The 17,301-nt window shown below is 53.9% G+C and overlaps 3 protein-coding genes across 3 annotated transcripts; all 3 read right to left on the minus strand.

The window, feature by feature from the left end:
• Positions 1-4,915: 4,915 nt before the first annotated feature.
• VOLCADRAFT_104522 (uncharacterized protein) lies at positions 4,916-7,060 on the minus strand (the record flags this gene model as incomplete). The annotated part of the gene is made up of 1 exon (XM_002949941.1): positions 4,916-7,060. Exon 1 carries the CDS (start codon positions 6,830-6,832, stop codon positions 4,916-4,918), a length of 1,917 nt encoding a protein of 638 aa, XP_002949987.1. The 5' UTR covers positions 6,833-7,060.
• Positions 7,061-7,337: 277 nt separating this feature from the next.
• VOLCADRAFT_90366 (uncharacterized protein) lies at positions 7,338-9,302 on the minus strand (the record flags this gene model as incomplete). The annotated part of the gene is made up of 5 exons (XM_002949942.1): positions 7,338-7,460; positions 7,842-7,980; positions 8,064-8,182; positions 8,304-8,750; positions 9,222-9,302. The coding sequence occupies 5 exons, from the start codon at positions 9,300-9,302 to the stop codon at positions 7,338-7,340; spliced, it is 909 nt and encodes a 302-aa protein (XP_002949988.1).
• A 1,494-nt stretch (positions 9,303-10,796) lies between these two features.
• On the minus strand, positions 10,797-16,154 carry VOLCADRAFT_90367 (uncharacterized protein; the record flags this gene model as incomplete). The annotated part of the gene is made up of 12 exons (XM_002949943.1): positions 10,797-10,910; positions 11,098-11,172; positions 11,424-11,514; positions 12,123-12,244; positions 12,773-12,866; positions 13,000-13,178; positions 13,387-13,431; positions 14,346-14,362; positions 15,023-15,111; positions 15,525-15,586; positions 15,744-15,894; positions 16,063-16,154. 12 exons carry the CDS (start codon positions 16,152-16,154, stop codon positions 10,797-10,799), a joined length of 1,131 nt encoding a protein of 376 aa, XP_002949989.1.
• Positions 16,155-17,301: the final 1,147 nt, after the last annotated feature.

Consider the following 17,301-nt stretch of genomic DNA (forward strand, 5'->3'; position numbering starts at 1 on the left):
TGACTGAGAGCATCCGCAGGGGGACACCACAGACCTGGGTGCGTACCCGCACACGCGGGCTAATCTGCTGCGCCGTCTTTTTTCCGTCTAGGATTATATAGACTACTACGAGCTGTGTTTTTAATTAGTCTATTGCTTTATTGCGTGGAAAGGGGCGGATAACTCCAGAATTCGTGGATGAGCACCAGGAGGAGGGGGAAGTAATATTGCTCCAGGGGCCTAGTGAGCAAATGGTTTGATGTGAAAGATTGGTTTGGAAAAGGAAAGGAGAGAGGGGACTCCAAGCGCGGCAGAGGTTTATGGCGGTCCACAAAGCGCGGCTGCTTTTAAGAAAGACAGTCGACCGTGAGGCAGAGCACGTACAGTTGCTGTTTGTTGGCCAGTTTGCGATTTTTGCGGCGGACCCCGATCAGGTCGGGGGTGGCCAGGGGCTGGGATTGGGATTGAATTGGACGGGGACGCGAGCTTGGTTCACAGCGGGGACTGCCAGATAGATAGGTAGATAGATAGCGGGTAGATAGCGTCGTCGAGATGCCAATCTTGAGCAACGAGATGAAAAGGAGAAATTAATGGAGCAAACAGTGGGAAAATATGGCCTAGGAATGATGCGATGATGTACTATGAATTTTGGAAGAAGGCCAATGCTCAATTTGGTGATTGGCGTCTCTTGCAGAAACAAGGACGAGGCTTCTGGCAGATTGAGAGCGGATTATCATCGCCATCACAATCACAATCATACCGGACATCGTGTGTCTTTCATGTAATGTTGAAGGAGTGGATGAGGCCTAGCCATCACCTCACCATCGCAGAAGTGAGCCATTCGTAGCCAAAAAGCTACTCTTACAGTACAATAAAGTTGCCATCTCTCTTTCATCCATAAAACATCCAAGAACAGCCTTTAATGTAAAAAGATTGATGCAATTGTCTGCTGCTGGCGTTCTGGGTCGTCTTGCTTGTCGGCAGCGGTCTTTGCATTTCCTCCAGTACAACAAAACGCTTTAGACCTGCTTCAGACCCACGTGATCTTTTAGACCCCAAAACCGTCAGTACGACCGCAACTTACACCATCCACTGTGTCGTCGCGGTTGTTAGCGGTGTCGCCTCTGGCCCAGCCGCTCGTACCGGTACGACATCCATGATGGCTGCCGCCGTTCGTGAGCGTTTGCCGCCAGCAGATCAGTCCTCGCTTTCGTGTGTGCGTGTGGGTGGGTGTGCATATGAGCGTGTGTGCATCCGTATGCGGAAATCTGCTGTTTTCCACTATCGCTGATATATCACTGACGTAATGGATTATAGAAACACCATGAATAAAAATAATGAATTAAAACCTTATTGGATTCTGGCAGGAAAATGGTGATGCTTTGGTAGAAATGCAGCGGCGTTGCGTATGCTGGATATTCGAGGTGAGTTTGACTAGCCCAGAGGCAAGTGTCGTGCCAGAGCAAGGGTAATCTATCCAGCAGCGCGCGGTACGGACAGGGTAGCCCATATCCGCCAGTATCCGCTGCCCAAGCACCCTGCTATGTGTGGTAAAGGCCGTGTGCCACCACGACCCTAAAAATAGAGCTGCAGGCCCCAAACAGGCTAACCATAAAGTATTTGTTGTATGTAATATTAGAAATTTCCTGCTGAAAGCTTCGTGGCTGTACGGGAGGCGTCAAGATTCTTACGGCGTCTTGTTGTTTGCCGTAAACACAGCTTAACAGGGGCTAAAGGAAGGGTGAAATGACGGACAGACAGACAGAGGCATTCGGATAAGCGATCACTACGCCAACCTTGCTTCGCTGCTCTCGTGCAGCGTGTTATTAAATTACCAATGCAACCGTGTCGGATTGCGGTTCGATGTGATTAACACGTGGTGGGAACATGTGGTTAAGCCGCTCGCAATGATGACCCGTGGGTCAATTAGGCTGTTCAGGTGACGCATCAATACGCAATCGCGTGAGGTCGCAAGGGAAAGCATGATGGAAGGCCTAGGCGTTCTTCGATACGTCGAAACAGCGAGACGCAGGCAGAGAAATGAGCGACAGAGGACACGCAAGTTGTTGTGACGATGATGTTGATGTTGTTACAGGGTGGTTAAGCTGATGATGTGTATGGACTTGGTTCAATTTCCAATCTTCCTTGCGCTGTTCGATGGGTAAGGTAATACATACGAGCGGACTCGACGGTGAACTGCATTACAATCTACTTTGCGTATCTGCTAGCTATTCAGAGCATCGCTCCTTCAGCTGGAACGAACTAAAATGTTTAACTGTCACACTATCTTAAGGACTTGCCTAAATGCAAAGCCTGCTGCTTTTCCTTGCAGGGCACTTAGCCCCCTACACCACATCAGTTGGATGATTCCCTACGAGGCGGCTTCACCTTCTCGCCTCGCTCGCTATGAGTACACTATGAGCACACGCCACTTGCCACACCCCGGCAAGGCACGTATCCCCGCGCAATGTTTTCCGGTACCTAAGCTCCATAGCTCATGGTTCCATTAGGCACCGCAGAGCCAGGCGAGGAGCGAGCCACCCCAAACAGTCGCACAACACAACCAAGCGTAGCACCGCATGGGGCCATACAGGGGCTATACAGGGTAGATCGCAGTGGTGGGTACCACAGCACACTGGCCGCTCGACACATCAGACGCGCCTCGGGGGGTGTGCCACACGCTGACTTTCATTCCCCAGCATGCAGCGAGACACGAGCTCTACTTGAAGGATGGGGAGGAATAGAATAGAGGCGGCGAACAGATGGTGAGGTAAACCTAGTAGAAACACGGCACATCGTGAACGACAACCGTAATGGCACAAAGTCAAAAGCCCATATCACGACACAGTTTCCGGCACAATACACGACGCAACCAAAACATGATGTAAATATTCTTGCAGGAAGGAAATTGCACGATGTGCGCGCGAAGCCTTCCGTAGCTCCCCTCTCCCCAAGAGGCCTTCCCGCCATCGTGCACTCTCTTACCTAGGTAATGCAGGACTCTACCTAGGTAATGCAGGACAGCAGCCCACGCCAGGAGGCAGAAGGACCCAGGAGCTGCTGCCTAGAGTTCACCCTGCGGTCTACTGTGTATCACTAAGAGGACCACCATTAGCTATGTGCCTTCTGTCCAAGTTAGGACACTGGGCTATTTAAAGGATATACACAAGAGACGTACATGCATACATACGTACCCATGCACGCAAAGCCACAGCCACAAGATGCTCCCGTCAGTTCACTATTGCCTAATCACAAATCTGATCTTTCTTCTCTTGGATCATTTCAACAGAAACTCACGCAGTATCGAAGACAGACATACGTACACATAAGGCATATGCCCATGCACCCCCGCGAAAGCCGTCGTGCAGGGAGCTGTTCCCATCCTCTTCGAACAGCAACTGAAAAACATCAACGAATAACCCGCGTGCTCAAACATACAAAACTTGTTGTACGAGAGATAATAATGCCCAGTACGCAAAAGACATGATAGGCAGCGTCAGGTCTAGAGCAGTCCTGTGCAGCAACTCTGAGCACGTGTCCGCCTTCCGCCGCCGCCTCTTCCCACGAAAATCAAAATTGGCACCCGAACGCGCATCCAACCACGATGACATTTAACGGTGACGACAACATCGACCACAATAGCAATTTAGAGGAGGAACAGGCAGGCAGGATCAGGGCACGGCAGGCAGGCAGCAAGTAAAGTCATTTCATGCGGCTCATTTCATGTCCTTTTTCATTTGCTCTTCTCCACATCGGGATCTTCGCGGCACCACGTCGGACAACAGTTCCTAGAGACTCCTCTTAGACCTCTTTTTAAGTTGCTCTGGAGCACCTTGATACCGGTCTAAGGGGCCCTTGTCCATCCGGCTCAACGTCCTAGGCAAGAGCCACTACATGACAGCCGCAACGGCTGCGGCGGCAGCAGTGGCAGCTGCTGCTGAGTTGTTGCGACATACATGATGGATGTGTGCAGACATACATACAGGCACCTCCTCCAGGTACCCATGCCAGGCCCCTCATCAGCAACCAAGTACCAAGTACGGTCATATGACTCCTTCATTAATGCATGCGAGCCAAATCCATCTGCCAAGTGCTTTGATTTGGTTTGCGTAATCTTGGTGAAGGAAGTTTGCAGTCCTCGGCAGTACAACCTTCGCATGGGTAAGTAATGATGGTCATCATCATCACCATCATCATCACCACCGGCGACATGCATGTGTGGATGTGCGTCGCTCCGCTCCAACCCGCCCCCCATATCTATGTCCACTCTCCACCGTAGTGGATTAGGCACCTTCCCCTTTTTCAGAGCTCCGATCTGTACACGAGAATGTGTAAATGCCCTTTTCATCCTAGTTGCTACACAGGGCATACATGAAAGGACCGGCGAATCCTCTACTTCTCAGCCTCGGCAAGAACATTAAACCAAAGAATCCAGCAAAATTCCTGGTGTCGCCGCAGTATGATGGTGTTTTGCATGGTGGCGTTGCTGCAGGTGAAGGTGAAAAGAAGGCGTGCAGAGGCTTTCGCCGTTCACCTTCGTTCCGCCCTCCACTCGCACACACCGCCCTGACAGCCACAATCTGCCCCTGCGCTCTCCTCTGTCCACATGGGCACACCGCCATGACTTAGGCAGCACTCAGTTTTCGGTATTGCCAAGATACCGCAACACAAACCACACAGCCAACGAAACGCGCATTACGCCATGACCAACGGACCTGTCCGCCCACTAAGTACCTTATGCACGCGGCCGTGAGCTCCAATCCTCCAAATAAACCCTAAGGCAGGCCAAACTGATAACCACCGCAAAGTAAATGGACAACTTGCTGCTCTGGCTCCGAGTGATTTCCACCACACCCGGGAAGTTATTGTTCTCACCTGCCCAGCTAAATACATGCGCAACTATTTTTTCGGCGTCCAACTTCGCAATGATTTCCTCTCACCGTGCGAGGGCTCCCAGGCGAAGACCAGGCACCACCGGCTGCCTCCCCTGTCCTCCGACAGCCCCATGCATGGGCGCTCTCCCCGTTCCCACGCACTCCATCCCCGCACCGGTGTCCTCACCGTCCACCACCCTACCGTACTCCACAAAGCCCTTTATAACATCACTCCCGCCCCCACCCCGCCCAGCAACTTCACGCTGCGTCTCCCTGCCATGTGGCCGACTGCTGCGTAGCCCCGCGCCAAGCCGCGCCGCAGCCGCTCCATCGTCCAAAGGCAGTCGCAGCGTTGGCACCACAGCCACTGGCCGCTTGGGGCCCGTACCAGCCGCCGACGCCACAACTGCTCCCTTGCCGCCCTTCTCCGCCAGAGGGCTCACCCGCACCGCTGCTGCTGTCTGTTCGCCCGGCGGCGTTATGCCCACCGCCGCTGCGACCTTTGCGGATGACGCCAGCGGCGACAGCGGCTTTAACGCTGGTGCGGCCGTGGCGGCCGGCGGGTTTCCCCCACTGCTGAGACCCCCCAATTGCCGGGCGGGGACTGCCGCCGACAAGCCACTGCCGCGAACTGGTGTCTGAACAGGAGATGGGAGGGGGAGGGGCGATCCCAGAGGCAAGGGGAGGAACGGTTCTTCCGAAGGTGATGCACCAATGTCATTGGCATGGGTGGAAGTGACGGACGTGACGGGCGTGGTGGCGACTGTAGAGTTGTCCCGCCTGTCGGGTTGCCAGGCGGGTGACTGCTGGTGTTGCTTTATAGACGTGAGGGCCAGGCGGGGCACCACGGGCCGTGCGCTGCTTGTGGGAGCCACAGCTGCCGCACCCGCCACCTGCTGCGGTTGATGGTGCTCCTGGCGCTGCGCCTGTGCCAGCAGCTGCTGCTGCTTCTGCAAGAGTGGATGTTGGTGATGATGGTATGGCGCCAAGGGACTCCGCGGCGGCGGTGGCGGCACATGTAGCGACAGCGCTGCTGGCATGCCAGTGCCGTGTAGGATCAGCGGCAAAGCGCCGCTTGGGGCGGTGCGGGACGGCCGAGCCGTCAGCAGCGGTCGCAATGGAGAAGGTCGTTCCGTAACACTGGTGACGGCCGCGGCGGCACTGGCCGCGGCGGCGGTGGCTGCAGCGGAGGAGAGGCCTGCGATTCCTACGGAAGTGAAGGCAGGTGAGCTGCGAGGACCCCGTGAGGTAAGGAAGCCGGAGTTGGCAGTCGCTGCCGCGGCTGCTGCCAGGTTCACACATGTAGCGCCGCTGGGGAAGAACGGCCCGGCACGGATCGGAGAGACCTCCGGGCAAAAGCGTAATTCGCGGTGGGTGTGGCTGCCACAGCGAGGGACGGGTTGTGGGCCCATCGCGCCCTGAGACTGCTGGTGGTGGTGGTGTGTGGGGCCAGAAAGGCAGCGCTGTTGCGTGGGCGTGGAGGACAGTTTGAGGTTGGCGATTTGCGTTGAGATGCGGGCGGCCTCAGTGGCTGCAGCCGCACAGCTGAGCTTCTCACAGACCGCACGGGCTGCCTGGACTGCCGCACCAGAGCGAGATGGAGTTACAGTGCGCACGCAGGAATCGATTGCGCCCGGGGCATCGGCGGTCGGCAAGCTGAGGACATGATGTTTTGGCGGCGTGAAAATGCTCGGCGTGCGGTAGTCCGCGGTGAAATCCGTGGCCAGCAAGCTCTCCGCCAAATCTAAGGCATCATCAATAACACGGCCGAGGTTCATCATTGGGGCGCGCAGGCACGCCGGCAAGCGAAAGATTGCGGCGGTCTGCTGAGCAGCAGAAGCGACTAGCTGTGGCTGTGACTGGGACTGCCTGACATCTTGTCTCCGCCTTGACTTCCTGGACCGTCGTTGCTTTTGGCCTCTCTCGCTTGTGGCATCTTGCCTACCTCCGGCTGCCTGCTGCGTGTTTGTCACTTGCATTGGCAGAAAGCTGTCACGGGGCACGCAACGGGCAGCTTGTTGAATGCGCTAGCTCCTGCTGAAGTCCGTAAAAGAGGGCTCCGCTTACAACGTAAACTTGTCTACAGCAGCATCTGCGGAGCACGGTGAAAGAGCGTTGACCAGTACAATGGAATAGTCAACTTGCAACGTTTGCAAGACAACATAAGCCTCCACTTATTGTTAATAATGGTAATTTTATGTGTACAGAGCACAAAAGCAAGCACATCACTAACGCGATGGCATTTACGCGTCTGTTGTCGTCTTTGGATCAAGAAAACGGTTCCGCGATGAAATGTCCATTTTCTTTGGCCTCGCGGCGAACACCTCACATCAATTCTATAATAGTACATAAAGACGTTGTTCCTCGCAAAACTGATCCTGCACAATCCTATGAGGGCAGAATCGACCATTTATCCAACAGTTTGCTAATTGCTGCGCTGGCCCATCCATAACAAGTACCATGTCTCCTTACCTCTCGCCTCGGTTAACGCCGCAGATCCTTGCGCATCAGCTTCATTCTCTGAATACCAAAGATCGGCGCGATGGGCCAGTGCTGTGCCTGCGCGCGGTAGCCCGCGCGCTCGTAGAGAGCCGCTGCCTCCTTGTCCTGCAAAAGAAAGGGCCACCAACGAGCAATTGCGAAAAGTACACCGGTCGAGAAATGCATATCCTAACCGGCCCGACAAGTCCCAGCACGGCCACACAAACACGGACTACCCCCAGGAAGATCTTCCCCAACAACCTTCTAACATCTCACCTGGTTCTCTCATAATCAGTCTTGCGTTTTAATTACGCTATCTCCCAACTCCTGTCCGTCTAAATCTTCCTTGCTGCTCAAAGTTGAAAATCCTGTGCTTGGCACTTCGTTCATATCACTCATTTCACCCCTCCTTCCCTCCGCCTCTGCCTCGCCTTCCCTGACCCCTTCCCCCCTACCACCCCATCTCCCTACCACCGCGCCTCCTTATCAACCCATCTCCTAACGTACCACGAAGCGCAAGTGCAAGTACATCTCCGATTCCTTCATCACATCCGCCGCCAGCTCCTCCGCCGCCGCCAACAGCCGAGTCGCGACACCACGCCGCCGAAATACCGTAGACACGGCCATATTGCACATGTAGCAACACCTCTAAAAATTAAACAAGTTTTACAACGGCGGGCAGGAGAGCCGTACGTTCAGACGCAGCACGCAGGCTACCGAAGAACTCACATATGCACATTATGCAATAGCCGCAGCTGGATCTGGATTGCATGGATTGAGATCAAGGTACTCGTTGCCCGGAGTTGAAGCAGATGTCTCGACAGGGCAAGAAGGGCATGTGTACCAACCTGTATGTATGTATGTATGTTCGCGTGTACAAACATGCGCATGGGTGTCCACGTGTGCAAACGTCCGTGTGCGCACATATGCATGTGTTACGGTGGCGGCCGGATCCAGAGCCGTACACACCTCGGGCGCATCCAGGAAGGGTTGAGAGGAGCGGGTGGAGCTCTTGAAGGAAACCTCCGCAGATCCGATGACTCGCAAACGAGTGCCGCTCAACGTCGAGGCAGAGGTCGACGATTGATGATGCATACCGGACGCATCACCAGCGGAAACAACGTCTGTGCTGTTTGCTTGCACTGCCGCCGCGTCGGGTGCCTCAGCTACAGCTGCTTCCCCGGCTACAGCTGGCTCTGTTACACAAGGTTGCAGCACCGCCACGAGAATTAGCGCATCCGGCGCCATGGCCTGGTGCTCCCGCAGATATCGTGCGATATTGCGGCGTACGTACGACGCGTACGGCGCCAGATGCGTGATTGATGCCACGAAAGACGAGGCGAGCAGCTCGGTAGTTTGGTCGATAAGGGGAATGGGGAGGGCTTGGATGATGACCAGGCCTTCAGCTAACTGGAACTGCACGCCGGGATTGACGGGGGATTGGGTAAGTGCTGCGGCGGGTAGCGGTGATGCGGGCAGTGGATGAATGGATCGCAGTACGGTGGATCCCAAAAAATTCCCTGGGGTTTCCCATGGGATGCACGTAACCTATTATAATTTACATAATAATATCTTTTGTCCCGCTTCATTACGTTGTGCAGGACTACCAGAGGCTCTGGGGGGGGTGTTTACTGGGGCCTCTGGGGATTCCCACTGACAAAAGTACACGGAGACAAAACTTTATAAAAATTTTAAGAGCTGGGCATGTCTGCTTCTCAAGCTTGAAATAAACTTCCGGGGAATAAGCAAGCAGTGCGCGGGAAGTAGGCATAAGTGCTAGGTTCCCTTTCCAACCACGCGTGCAAGCCCGAGATATAGGCCACAGCGACGCGCTTTCTGATCGTGTTCGCCCCGCAGATGTTCGATATAGTGCATGTTGCTGCTTACCTCTTTCCGGAAATTCAGCATACGCGCAGCCTTCGCGTCCTGCGCGTGCACAGCTCGATCGGTAGAACGCAGCCCTTTCATCGCACGCTGTGGTGAGAACTACGTCGCTAGAATTACCTCTTCAGTAAAGATGACATTGCTTACGCCTGACTCCTGTTTAATCGCACGAACTGCAAGAAAGCGCTGGTTAAATACTGCATGGCCTCGACAACCGGGCTTTGTTGGGATTCTGGGCCGTAGGCGTGATAAATAATTCATTTTACAAGGGGTGCTTGCTTGGTATAGGCTATGAGGAGTCTGCAAATGCGGCATCTTACAATGTTTGCGTACTAAACTCAAATAGAAAGGAGGCCACCAGGGCTGTTGCTTTTTAGTGCGGAAACTTTGCAATCATATAAGCTTTTGATGGATTGCTCACACAACGAAATCGGCACATAAATCGATGCAAAATACTGCTGCATACGGACACGCGCATCTTTGTTCAATATAATGTCAAGCAAGCTAATACAACCTTCCAGACCTCATTTAAATCTGTTTATTTATTGTTACTAGGATTGCAGTGTTTTTATCGCGGCTTTTCAAGCTCCCATTTGTCGAGACCTAACGGATAACAAATTAGTGACGTTTTCAAGCGCCAGGTTACGAGCGTGTACGCAGCTTGTGTTGGTGTGGCATTGGAATTAAGATCCCACGTATCACCTTTGACTGATTGTTGCTTCCTCTTCTTGCCTCAGACATGGCAGATCAACTCGAAGCCGCACCTAACAGCTAGTCTCATAGTTGAAGCGACATAAGGTGATTTACGGCTTCATCACACCACTTTAGTAAATATCAAGCCTCCTCATTAAATTCTCCTGCGCAGGACTGGCCATATCTTCCGTCACAAGTGCCCGTACGCGGCAGCTTCCTTAAAATTTCCTGGCCGCTCAACGGCGTAATCCCGAGATCGATTTGTCCAACCAGAGAAGCAGCCGTAATTGAAACAGCGCCTTGAGCAGCTACTCAAGGCCATAGGCAGATGGCGTCTAAATCCCCTTCAAGCTCCCAGCATAACAAGAAAGGCGTTTCTGCAAATCCCCACTTCACCGCTACCTTCCCTCAAGCTCCAAGGGCTCCCACAACACACCCCAAAACCGCAACATTAGGATCCGCATCCCTAGAGCGCCATCCACGAATGCCCGACATTCGCGTTCAACTCTAGCAACCGCGAAACCGTACCGTCGTACCGCAACGCCAACACACCATGTCTCGATCGCTCGTCAGCATGCTCGTCCCCCAACCCCATCGTTTGTTGGATTTAGCATTGGACAGTCGTCCTCCTCGCCCCTCTCCTATACCCTCCGTTACCCTGGCTCACTACTTAACTCCCCCCAAAACCCCAGTCAGCTACCTGCCCAACGCTCCTGGGTTTATTGACCTCCTGCATACCCCTAGTCAGTTAACAGCTTTCCTCAACCCGTTGTCAAGGCATATCAGTGTTTACATCTGGTCTTCGAAGTTCAAACCCTTCCGTGATTATCCTCTAGGCGACACAGCCGCATCTTGCCGCCCGTAAAGCCGTACTGCCGACTTTTCCTATTGCTTCAGCTTGCTGGAGAATTTGGCCCTGAACTTGGCGACCTTTGGACCCACCACCGCCCGACAGTAGCCCTGTCCTGGGTTCTGGACGAAGTAATTCTGGTGGTAGTCCTGCAGGACAGGAAGTAAAAGCGGCGAGGGTGGTGAGGCTTGTGTCGTCGGGCACCCGTGACCCCATATCACCAGCGTCACATGAATATCAGCACTTCCATTCCGTGGTTTCGGTGGCTCAGTCACTAAGAACTTAAAGATACATTAGAAATCGAACAAAACAACCCGTTTCGTGTCATTGTCGTACCTCGGCCGGATAAAACACATCCAGGGGCTCCACCTCAGTTACCAAGGGCGCCGTCCACCAGCCCTCTGATGTGATCTGTTGAAACACACGGGCAGACAGACAGACAGACAGACTGGTCGATAAAACTTTTGCAAACATTGCTATCACTCTTCCCTCCTGGAGGGTTGGCACAGTTGCGTCACTTCATTGCTTTCGACGGTTGGTGCTTACAACGTGTAGGTGGTTGGCGCTTTGTTGTTTGCATATGATTATAAACCCTCCTCCACACACACATACACACACATACACACACATACACACACATACACACATATATATACACACACCTGTTGCATGACCTCCTTGGCGATCTGCGCCTGCTGGTCGTTGTGTGTGAGGATGATGGAGCGATACTGAGTGCCCACATCATTGCCTTGCCTGCAGGAACAGAGTGTGACGAGGGACAAATACGTTGCCAACAGCGTCGTACGGTAGACATGGTACGGAATCGTACGGCGAGATCCGACAGAGTATGTAATGAGACATGGCGAAAACGCGAAATCGGAATTTGGAGCCCTGATATATGTTGCTGAAACAATATCTTTAACATCAAAAATTCGCTATAGTCTAGGCGGTTAGGATACGAGATTCTCACTCTCGAGACCCGGGTTCGAGTCCCGGTAGCGAAACTTTTTAGGAAATTTGGGTGCAATGTACCTAAAGATTCTCTGAGTATGGAGCGGTGAACGATTTGCATGCGTTTCGGGGAATGCTTGTGATGGCTAAGAATGGGAGTAAACTCGGCAACAAGCGTCCCGTTAAGACCGCTGGCATTACCTGGTATTCTCCCCGAGGTCTGGGAGACTAGACCAGACCACGCAGCGTTCCGGCGCTTTACGCTAAAATAGGAACCGGAGAACGGCGACAGTCGCCCCCGACACCCTAACGCAAACTTTCACTAACGGCCCATGGGCCCCCCGGCTTTGACGAGCCCCTCCGCGCTCTGGCGTATGGGCCGACGAACAGACATAGAGACGCTCACTGACCTGTCCTTAGTCGTGGGGTCATGGATAGTGAAAAAGATTTGCAAAATCTCCTTGTACGACAATACAGATGAGTCGTACGTAATCTGTACGACCTCCGCATGCCCTGTTGTACCGGCGCACACCTGTTGGGAAATTGTACATGTGGTGGAAGCATCATACCGTGTGTGGCCGAAGGCACAGAAAGAGAGGGATGAAGGACTACGGTCCGTGCAATAGTAGTAGCAATAGCAGTGTACGGCGTTTGATATGCCTTAGATGCAGAGAGCGCTAGCAGCTACAGCTGCTACACAAGTCTGTACGTCTACCGGCGCCTCGCTCCTGAAACTCTCTCTTTCTCTTTCTCGTCCTTACTCTCTCTTTTCAGGGCTAAATCTCTCAGGGCTAAATCTCTCAGGGCTAAATCTCTCAGGGCTAAATCTCTCAGGGCTAAATCTCTCAGGGCTAAATCCCTCACGGGAAACATATACGGGGCGACCGAAGAGGAACTGAGATACTACGTAGTGAAAACCCCGATCACAATACTGCCGTACAGAAGGTACGACATCTAGACAAGGTGTACGACGCGAGCCCTACACCTGCACATCGTCTCATCAGCCCAACAGAGCTCGGCTTCCCTTGACTCAACTTTACATCGCGTCTCACCAACCTACCTGCTTGTACGTCGGGCTCTTGACGTGTCCTGCCGCATAGCCGCTGATGGCGGACTGCACGCCCTGGAGCATGTTGTAGCAGGCTTCTACGCACCTGGGGTGTGTCAGTTATGAGGGGTAAGTGGTTGAGCGGTTAAAGTAGGGTTAGAGTAGTCAATGGAACATTTCGTCACCTTCCGTCAGCTCTCAATGTGCTTTCATTCTCGGTTCGGGTCACTTTCGCTTACCAGAAGCAGCCGCCTCCAACTGTCGCCACCTCCATCTTTGAGATGCTGCGGCTGGTGCTGGAGGCAGAGTCACTTGGGCCGCTGCTGTGGCTAGTTGTCGATGCGGCGACTGGCGCGAGATGGGGCAGTCCGCGGTGTGGACTCCAACGGAGGTGCCCCAGCGATGCAACTGGCTCAACCTATGGTTGCAAAAACATTAAAACTATATTGGACGCATCGTCGTGGCATATTTGCTGGCTTCCAGACAAGTGGCTTCACAGGCTTGGCGTTGAAGAAGAATCCAAGAAGTAGATTGCAACATCTCGGCTCAGGAAAAAATGGGTGATGTGTTCAATATGCGCAAGCTCTCGTTAGTTTAGGAAAGAAACTTGGCATAATATCACTCACCGCAGCACCTGGTGCGCGGTTAGACGGTCCCGACGCTGCAGCGGGCTGTTTCACAAATGGAGCCGCTGTTGAAGGGCGACTGACGTAAGGTAAACTTGAGCGGGCCAGTAACATACCGACGATGCCAATAAGCAACGCCGCGAGGAATTCCACCGAGCGAGTGACTGCTAAAGATGCCACGGCAACGCAATATAGAAACCGTTTTAAACTGATGTTTCAATCAAGTCAAATAATCAATCCAACGATAAAAGTATTGCACGTCGAGATTAGCAGTAGCCCATGCATTAGTGGGACGAGCAGAAGGTTCCACGACGATCCATTTTTTGTGGACCACGGAACGACAGCCAACCGCCCGGAGCCAAGCACGCACCCATGATTCCATCAACTTGTGCAAATGGGTATCTATATGTCTGTAATACTTTACATAAGTTTTCCATGTAAACGGAGTTCGTACGTTTCGGGGCTGACTCAGTCGTGTGGGTGGTGCTCCACCGAGCGAGTTTCAAAGGACCATGCACGGTCTGGCCCTAGTATGGAATGCCTGAGAAACTCTCTCCTTCATGCCAACTGGAGAAAGTGCCATAAAACATTTCCGGTTTTAACAGCAATGCATTACGCAGCTCACAAGGGCTCACATGCCAGTCTGCTGAAAGGTACGCGCTGGCCATCGGTGGTCGCGCGGGTGACAAAGGCCACATCATAGCCGTCTAGTGTACTGCGCATACGTGCTTGACATGGATGTAAAGCGCCCGGCCACCCACGGGCCTTATTGACTGCTCACACTGGATGGAGGACGAGACAGAGGCGGACCTCTTGCTACTGGCGGATCTAGGGAGCCCGGAAGCTGACTGACTCTTGGTGCGACCTTTCTGAAGTTGTGCTGTTGCCGGCCATCAAGACAAGAAAATGGTACTCTCCGATTCGTTCCAGATTGTCTGCCTCACCATCGATTGCCCTACCTGGGTCAGAGCAGAGCCTGGGAAGGGTTCAACCCAGGAGTAGCACAGGCTGAGAGGAGTCCAGTACACCACCGTCACCCGAAGCGTCGTTCGAACGTCAAGTGCAAAAAGCTCAGCACGGAATCCAGCCGACTTCCAGCCTGGGCTCTTGCAAGGGTGTAGCCAGTTACGGCGCCATTACTTCGAAATCCACCACCATGGGGTTCATGGCGAACACGGAGCTGCAACAAACACCACCTAGGTGCTGTGTTGATGATGGAGGAAGCTGTGCTTTTCAACTGGCTAGGGGCACCCCGCCTTGAGGCCTCAAACCCCCTCCCACAGCGCGCCGCAAGAAACACCACACATCATACTTCACAACATACTAAGTGATCAGCCAGGCCACAGGCTGGGATGTGGACCCAGAAACGTACCCAACCGACTGGATGCCGCAGGGTGCCATTCAGTTCCCCGACTAACGCAGCACCAGCCTGCACACGGATGATATGTTCATACAGGTGGAAATCCAAAAGTGCTTGGAAACCACGGGGGTGATACACCCCATAGTGGTCAGTATTCTGTAAGCCATATCAGGAGATCTTCATCCGCTGATCGGTACTTTTCTGAAGTCGTGATACGATATGGGTCACCGGACAATCAGAAAGAGCCTGCGGGTGGTGGAGGGCAAGAAGCCGCACCTGTACCCAGTAACCCCATGTACCCCAAATTGTTCATGGATAATATCCCACCGCGGAAATACGAGCACATCACGGACTTGCCGGGCTTCCTGCGAAAGGACGACTTCCTCTTCACCACAGAAAACAAAAGCGGCAACTGGAACCTGTTTTACTGCACCCGGAGGTGTACGGTGGTTTGCCGCTTTTGAATGGGGTATGCGACTTGTACTCTGCTGGCTTGTCATGGCGTTCGGATTCGCGCCCGCGCCTGCTGGGTTTATCGCCTGCGGGAACAGGAGCTGTTTCACCCGCTGTGTGAGGGGAATGTTGACTTGGCTTACGTGATCGATGTGGCTGTGCTCTGTGGCAGCACACAGGCCACCTGGCGGCAGCACAACACAATACCTGCACCGGGCGGTGGTCGATCTAGTCACTGCTCTGGGCTTCAACCTGAGCTTTTTAAAATAACGCCACTCATGACCTTCTCAGCGGGTCTAGCTGTTGGGCTTCATCGTCGACACACAGCAGGACGTGTTCAAAGTACCGGAGGACAAAGTACGGCAGCTGGCAGAAATGGTCTAGCAGCTGGAGGCCGCGGGGCCGGAATCGATTACATGCAGCCCGGCAAGTGGCCCAGGTGGCCGGGCGGATGATGGCCATGAGCCCGGCAGTGGCTACAGTGCTGCTCCACGCGCGTGTGGTCGGAGTCACAGAGTCTGTGATGAAGCGGTGCCACCTACACCTGCGCAGGGCGCGGCTTTTCGTCACCCTGCCGTGGCTTGAGAATGGTAAGACGTGGAGGTGTCGCGGCCCGGCGCTGGTGCTGGGTGGGGAGTGGTGCGAGGTGACGCAACTGCGAGGGCCGATGCCGCCTATCTGCCGCCGATCGCCGGCTGGGGGAGGCGGAAGCGAGCGAGATGAGAGTGCCTTTCACCCCGGAAGAGTTGGAGCGCGTGGCAAAAGGGGGGGAAACATCAGCGGGCACACACGGGGGGGGGGTCCGCTCGGTAAAATCTTTGGCAGCGGACTGGATCGAGGTTGCGGGCCCACACCTATCGCACCTGCACTCGGGAAAGTTGCTACAGCACCATACCGATAGCCAGTAGGGCGCAAGGCGCAACCCTAGGCCTTTGGAACTTTGGGAGCCGGGCATGAAGGTGTAGTAGCTGGCCGCTGAAAAGACCTCTCGAGATGCTGGTTGTCGCGCTACGCGCGTATTTGTAGAGCCGTACTGTATACCAGCTACTACAAAAGGGGCGGGGCGTGTGCCTGCAGTGGGGGAATGAGCTGTACAAGCTGTGTGCCAAGATGGCCCTGGATGCACAGCTGGTCTGACAAACCCCCACGGCACAGCAATCTCCCAAGTACGAGGACGGCTCGCAGTGGTGCCTGGATGACTTGGTTTTCTCGCCTCCAACAAGCACTCTTCCCCTAGCGGCGGGCAGAGAGGGGCGTGAGGGGCCACAGTCCCCTCCTGCTCGTGTGAGGGCGCGCGGCGCTGTGTCTCTATACCTCATATAATCGATGATGAAGGAGCGCAGGGTGGCGATAAAGGCCCTCTTACAACCAACCTCAGCACGTGCTGCGGCACCACCACCATTCACCATCGGTTGCTTACAGGAAAAGCCTGATTAAGCTATTACCCTGTTTCCCCAACCTTTTCGTAAACGAGCGATATAGAGACAAAGAGCTCAGCCACCGTTGATCCCCCCTCGGCTGTTTATCTGTGCGTCCACCTGCTCCTGGCCATCAGCTTTTTTCAGATGCGCGAAAATGCGGACAATCATAGAGGCTGGAAAAATGTATACCGCCCATTATATCATACAGCAGCAGCTTCTACTTATCAAAGTTAGAGAATACAACATACAACAACAGCCTTGTGTTGGTTTTCATAGGGTTGTTTTCTTTGGCTAAGTCGACATGCATCGTCGTCGACTGTTCGCACCGACACGACGATGTGACTCTTTCCAGCGCCTTCCAGCACCTTACGGTCCCTTCCCTGAGAACACGCATACAGCAACAAGTACAACCAAAAGCAGTCTTGCTTTGCCAATTCAGCATCGTACATAAGTAAGCTTTTCCAGCAGGCTTCCGGAAGGTCCCACATGCTCTTCTTCAACCTTCCACATGTCCACATGCTCGCCGGGCAATCCACGAAGTCGCCAGGAGAACCAGTCCTGACAGTCAGCGCCCCAAGGCGCCCGACACCACCACCCCCTTCAACAAGGTGTGGGGTCTGACAGCAACAACCCTTTAAGAAGTTTTCTTCTCCAACGGCCCTTCCTTCTCCCCGCCACCGC

This window comes from Volvox carteri (genome assembly GCF_000143455.1).
Source record: "Volvox carteri f. nagariensis unplaced genomic scaffold VOLCAscaffold_16, whole genome shotgun sequence".
Taxonomy (NCBI): Eukaryota; Viridiplantae; Chlorophyta; class Chlorophyceae; order Chlamydomonadales; family Volvocaceae; genus Volvox; species Volvox carteri.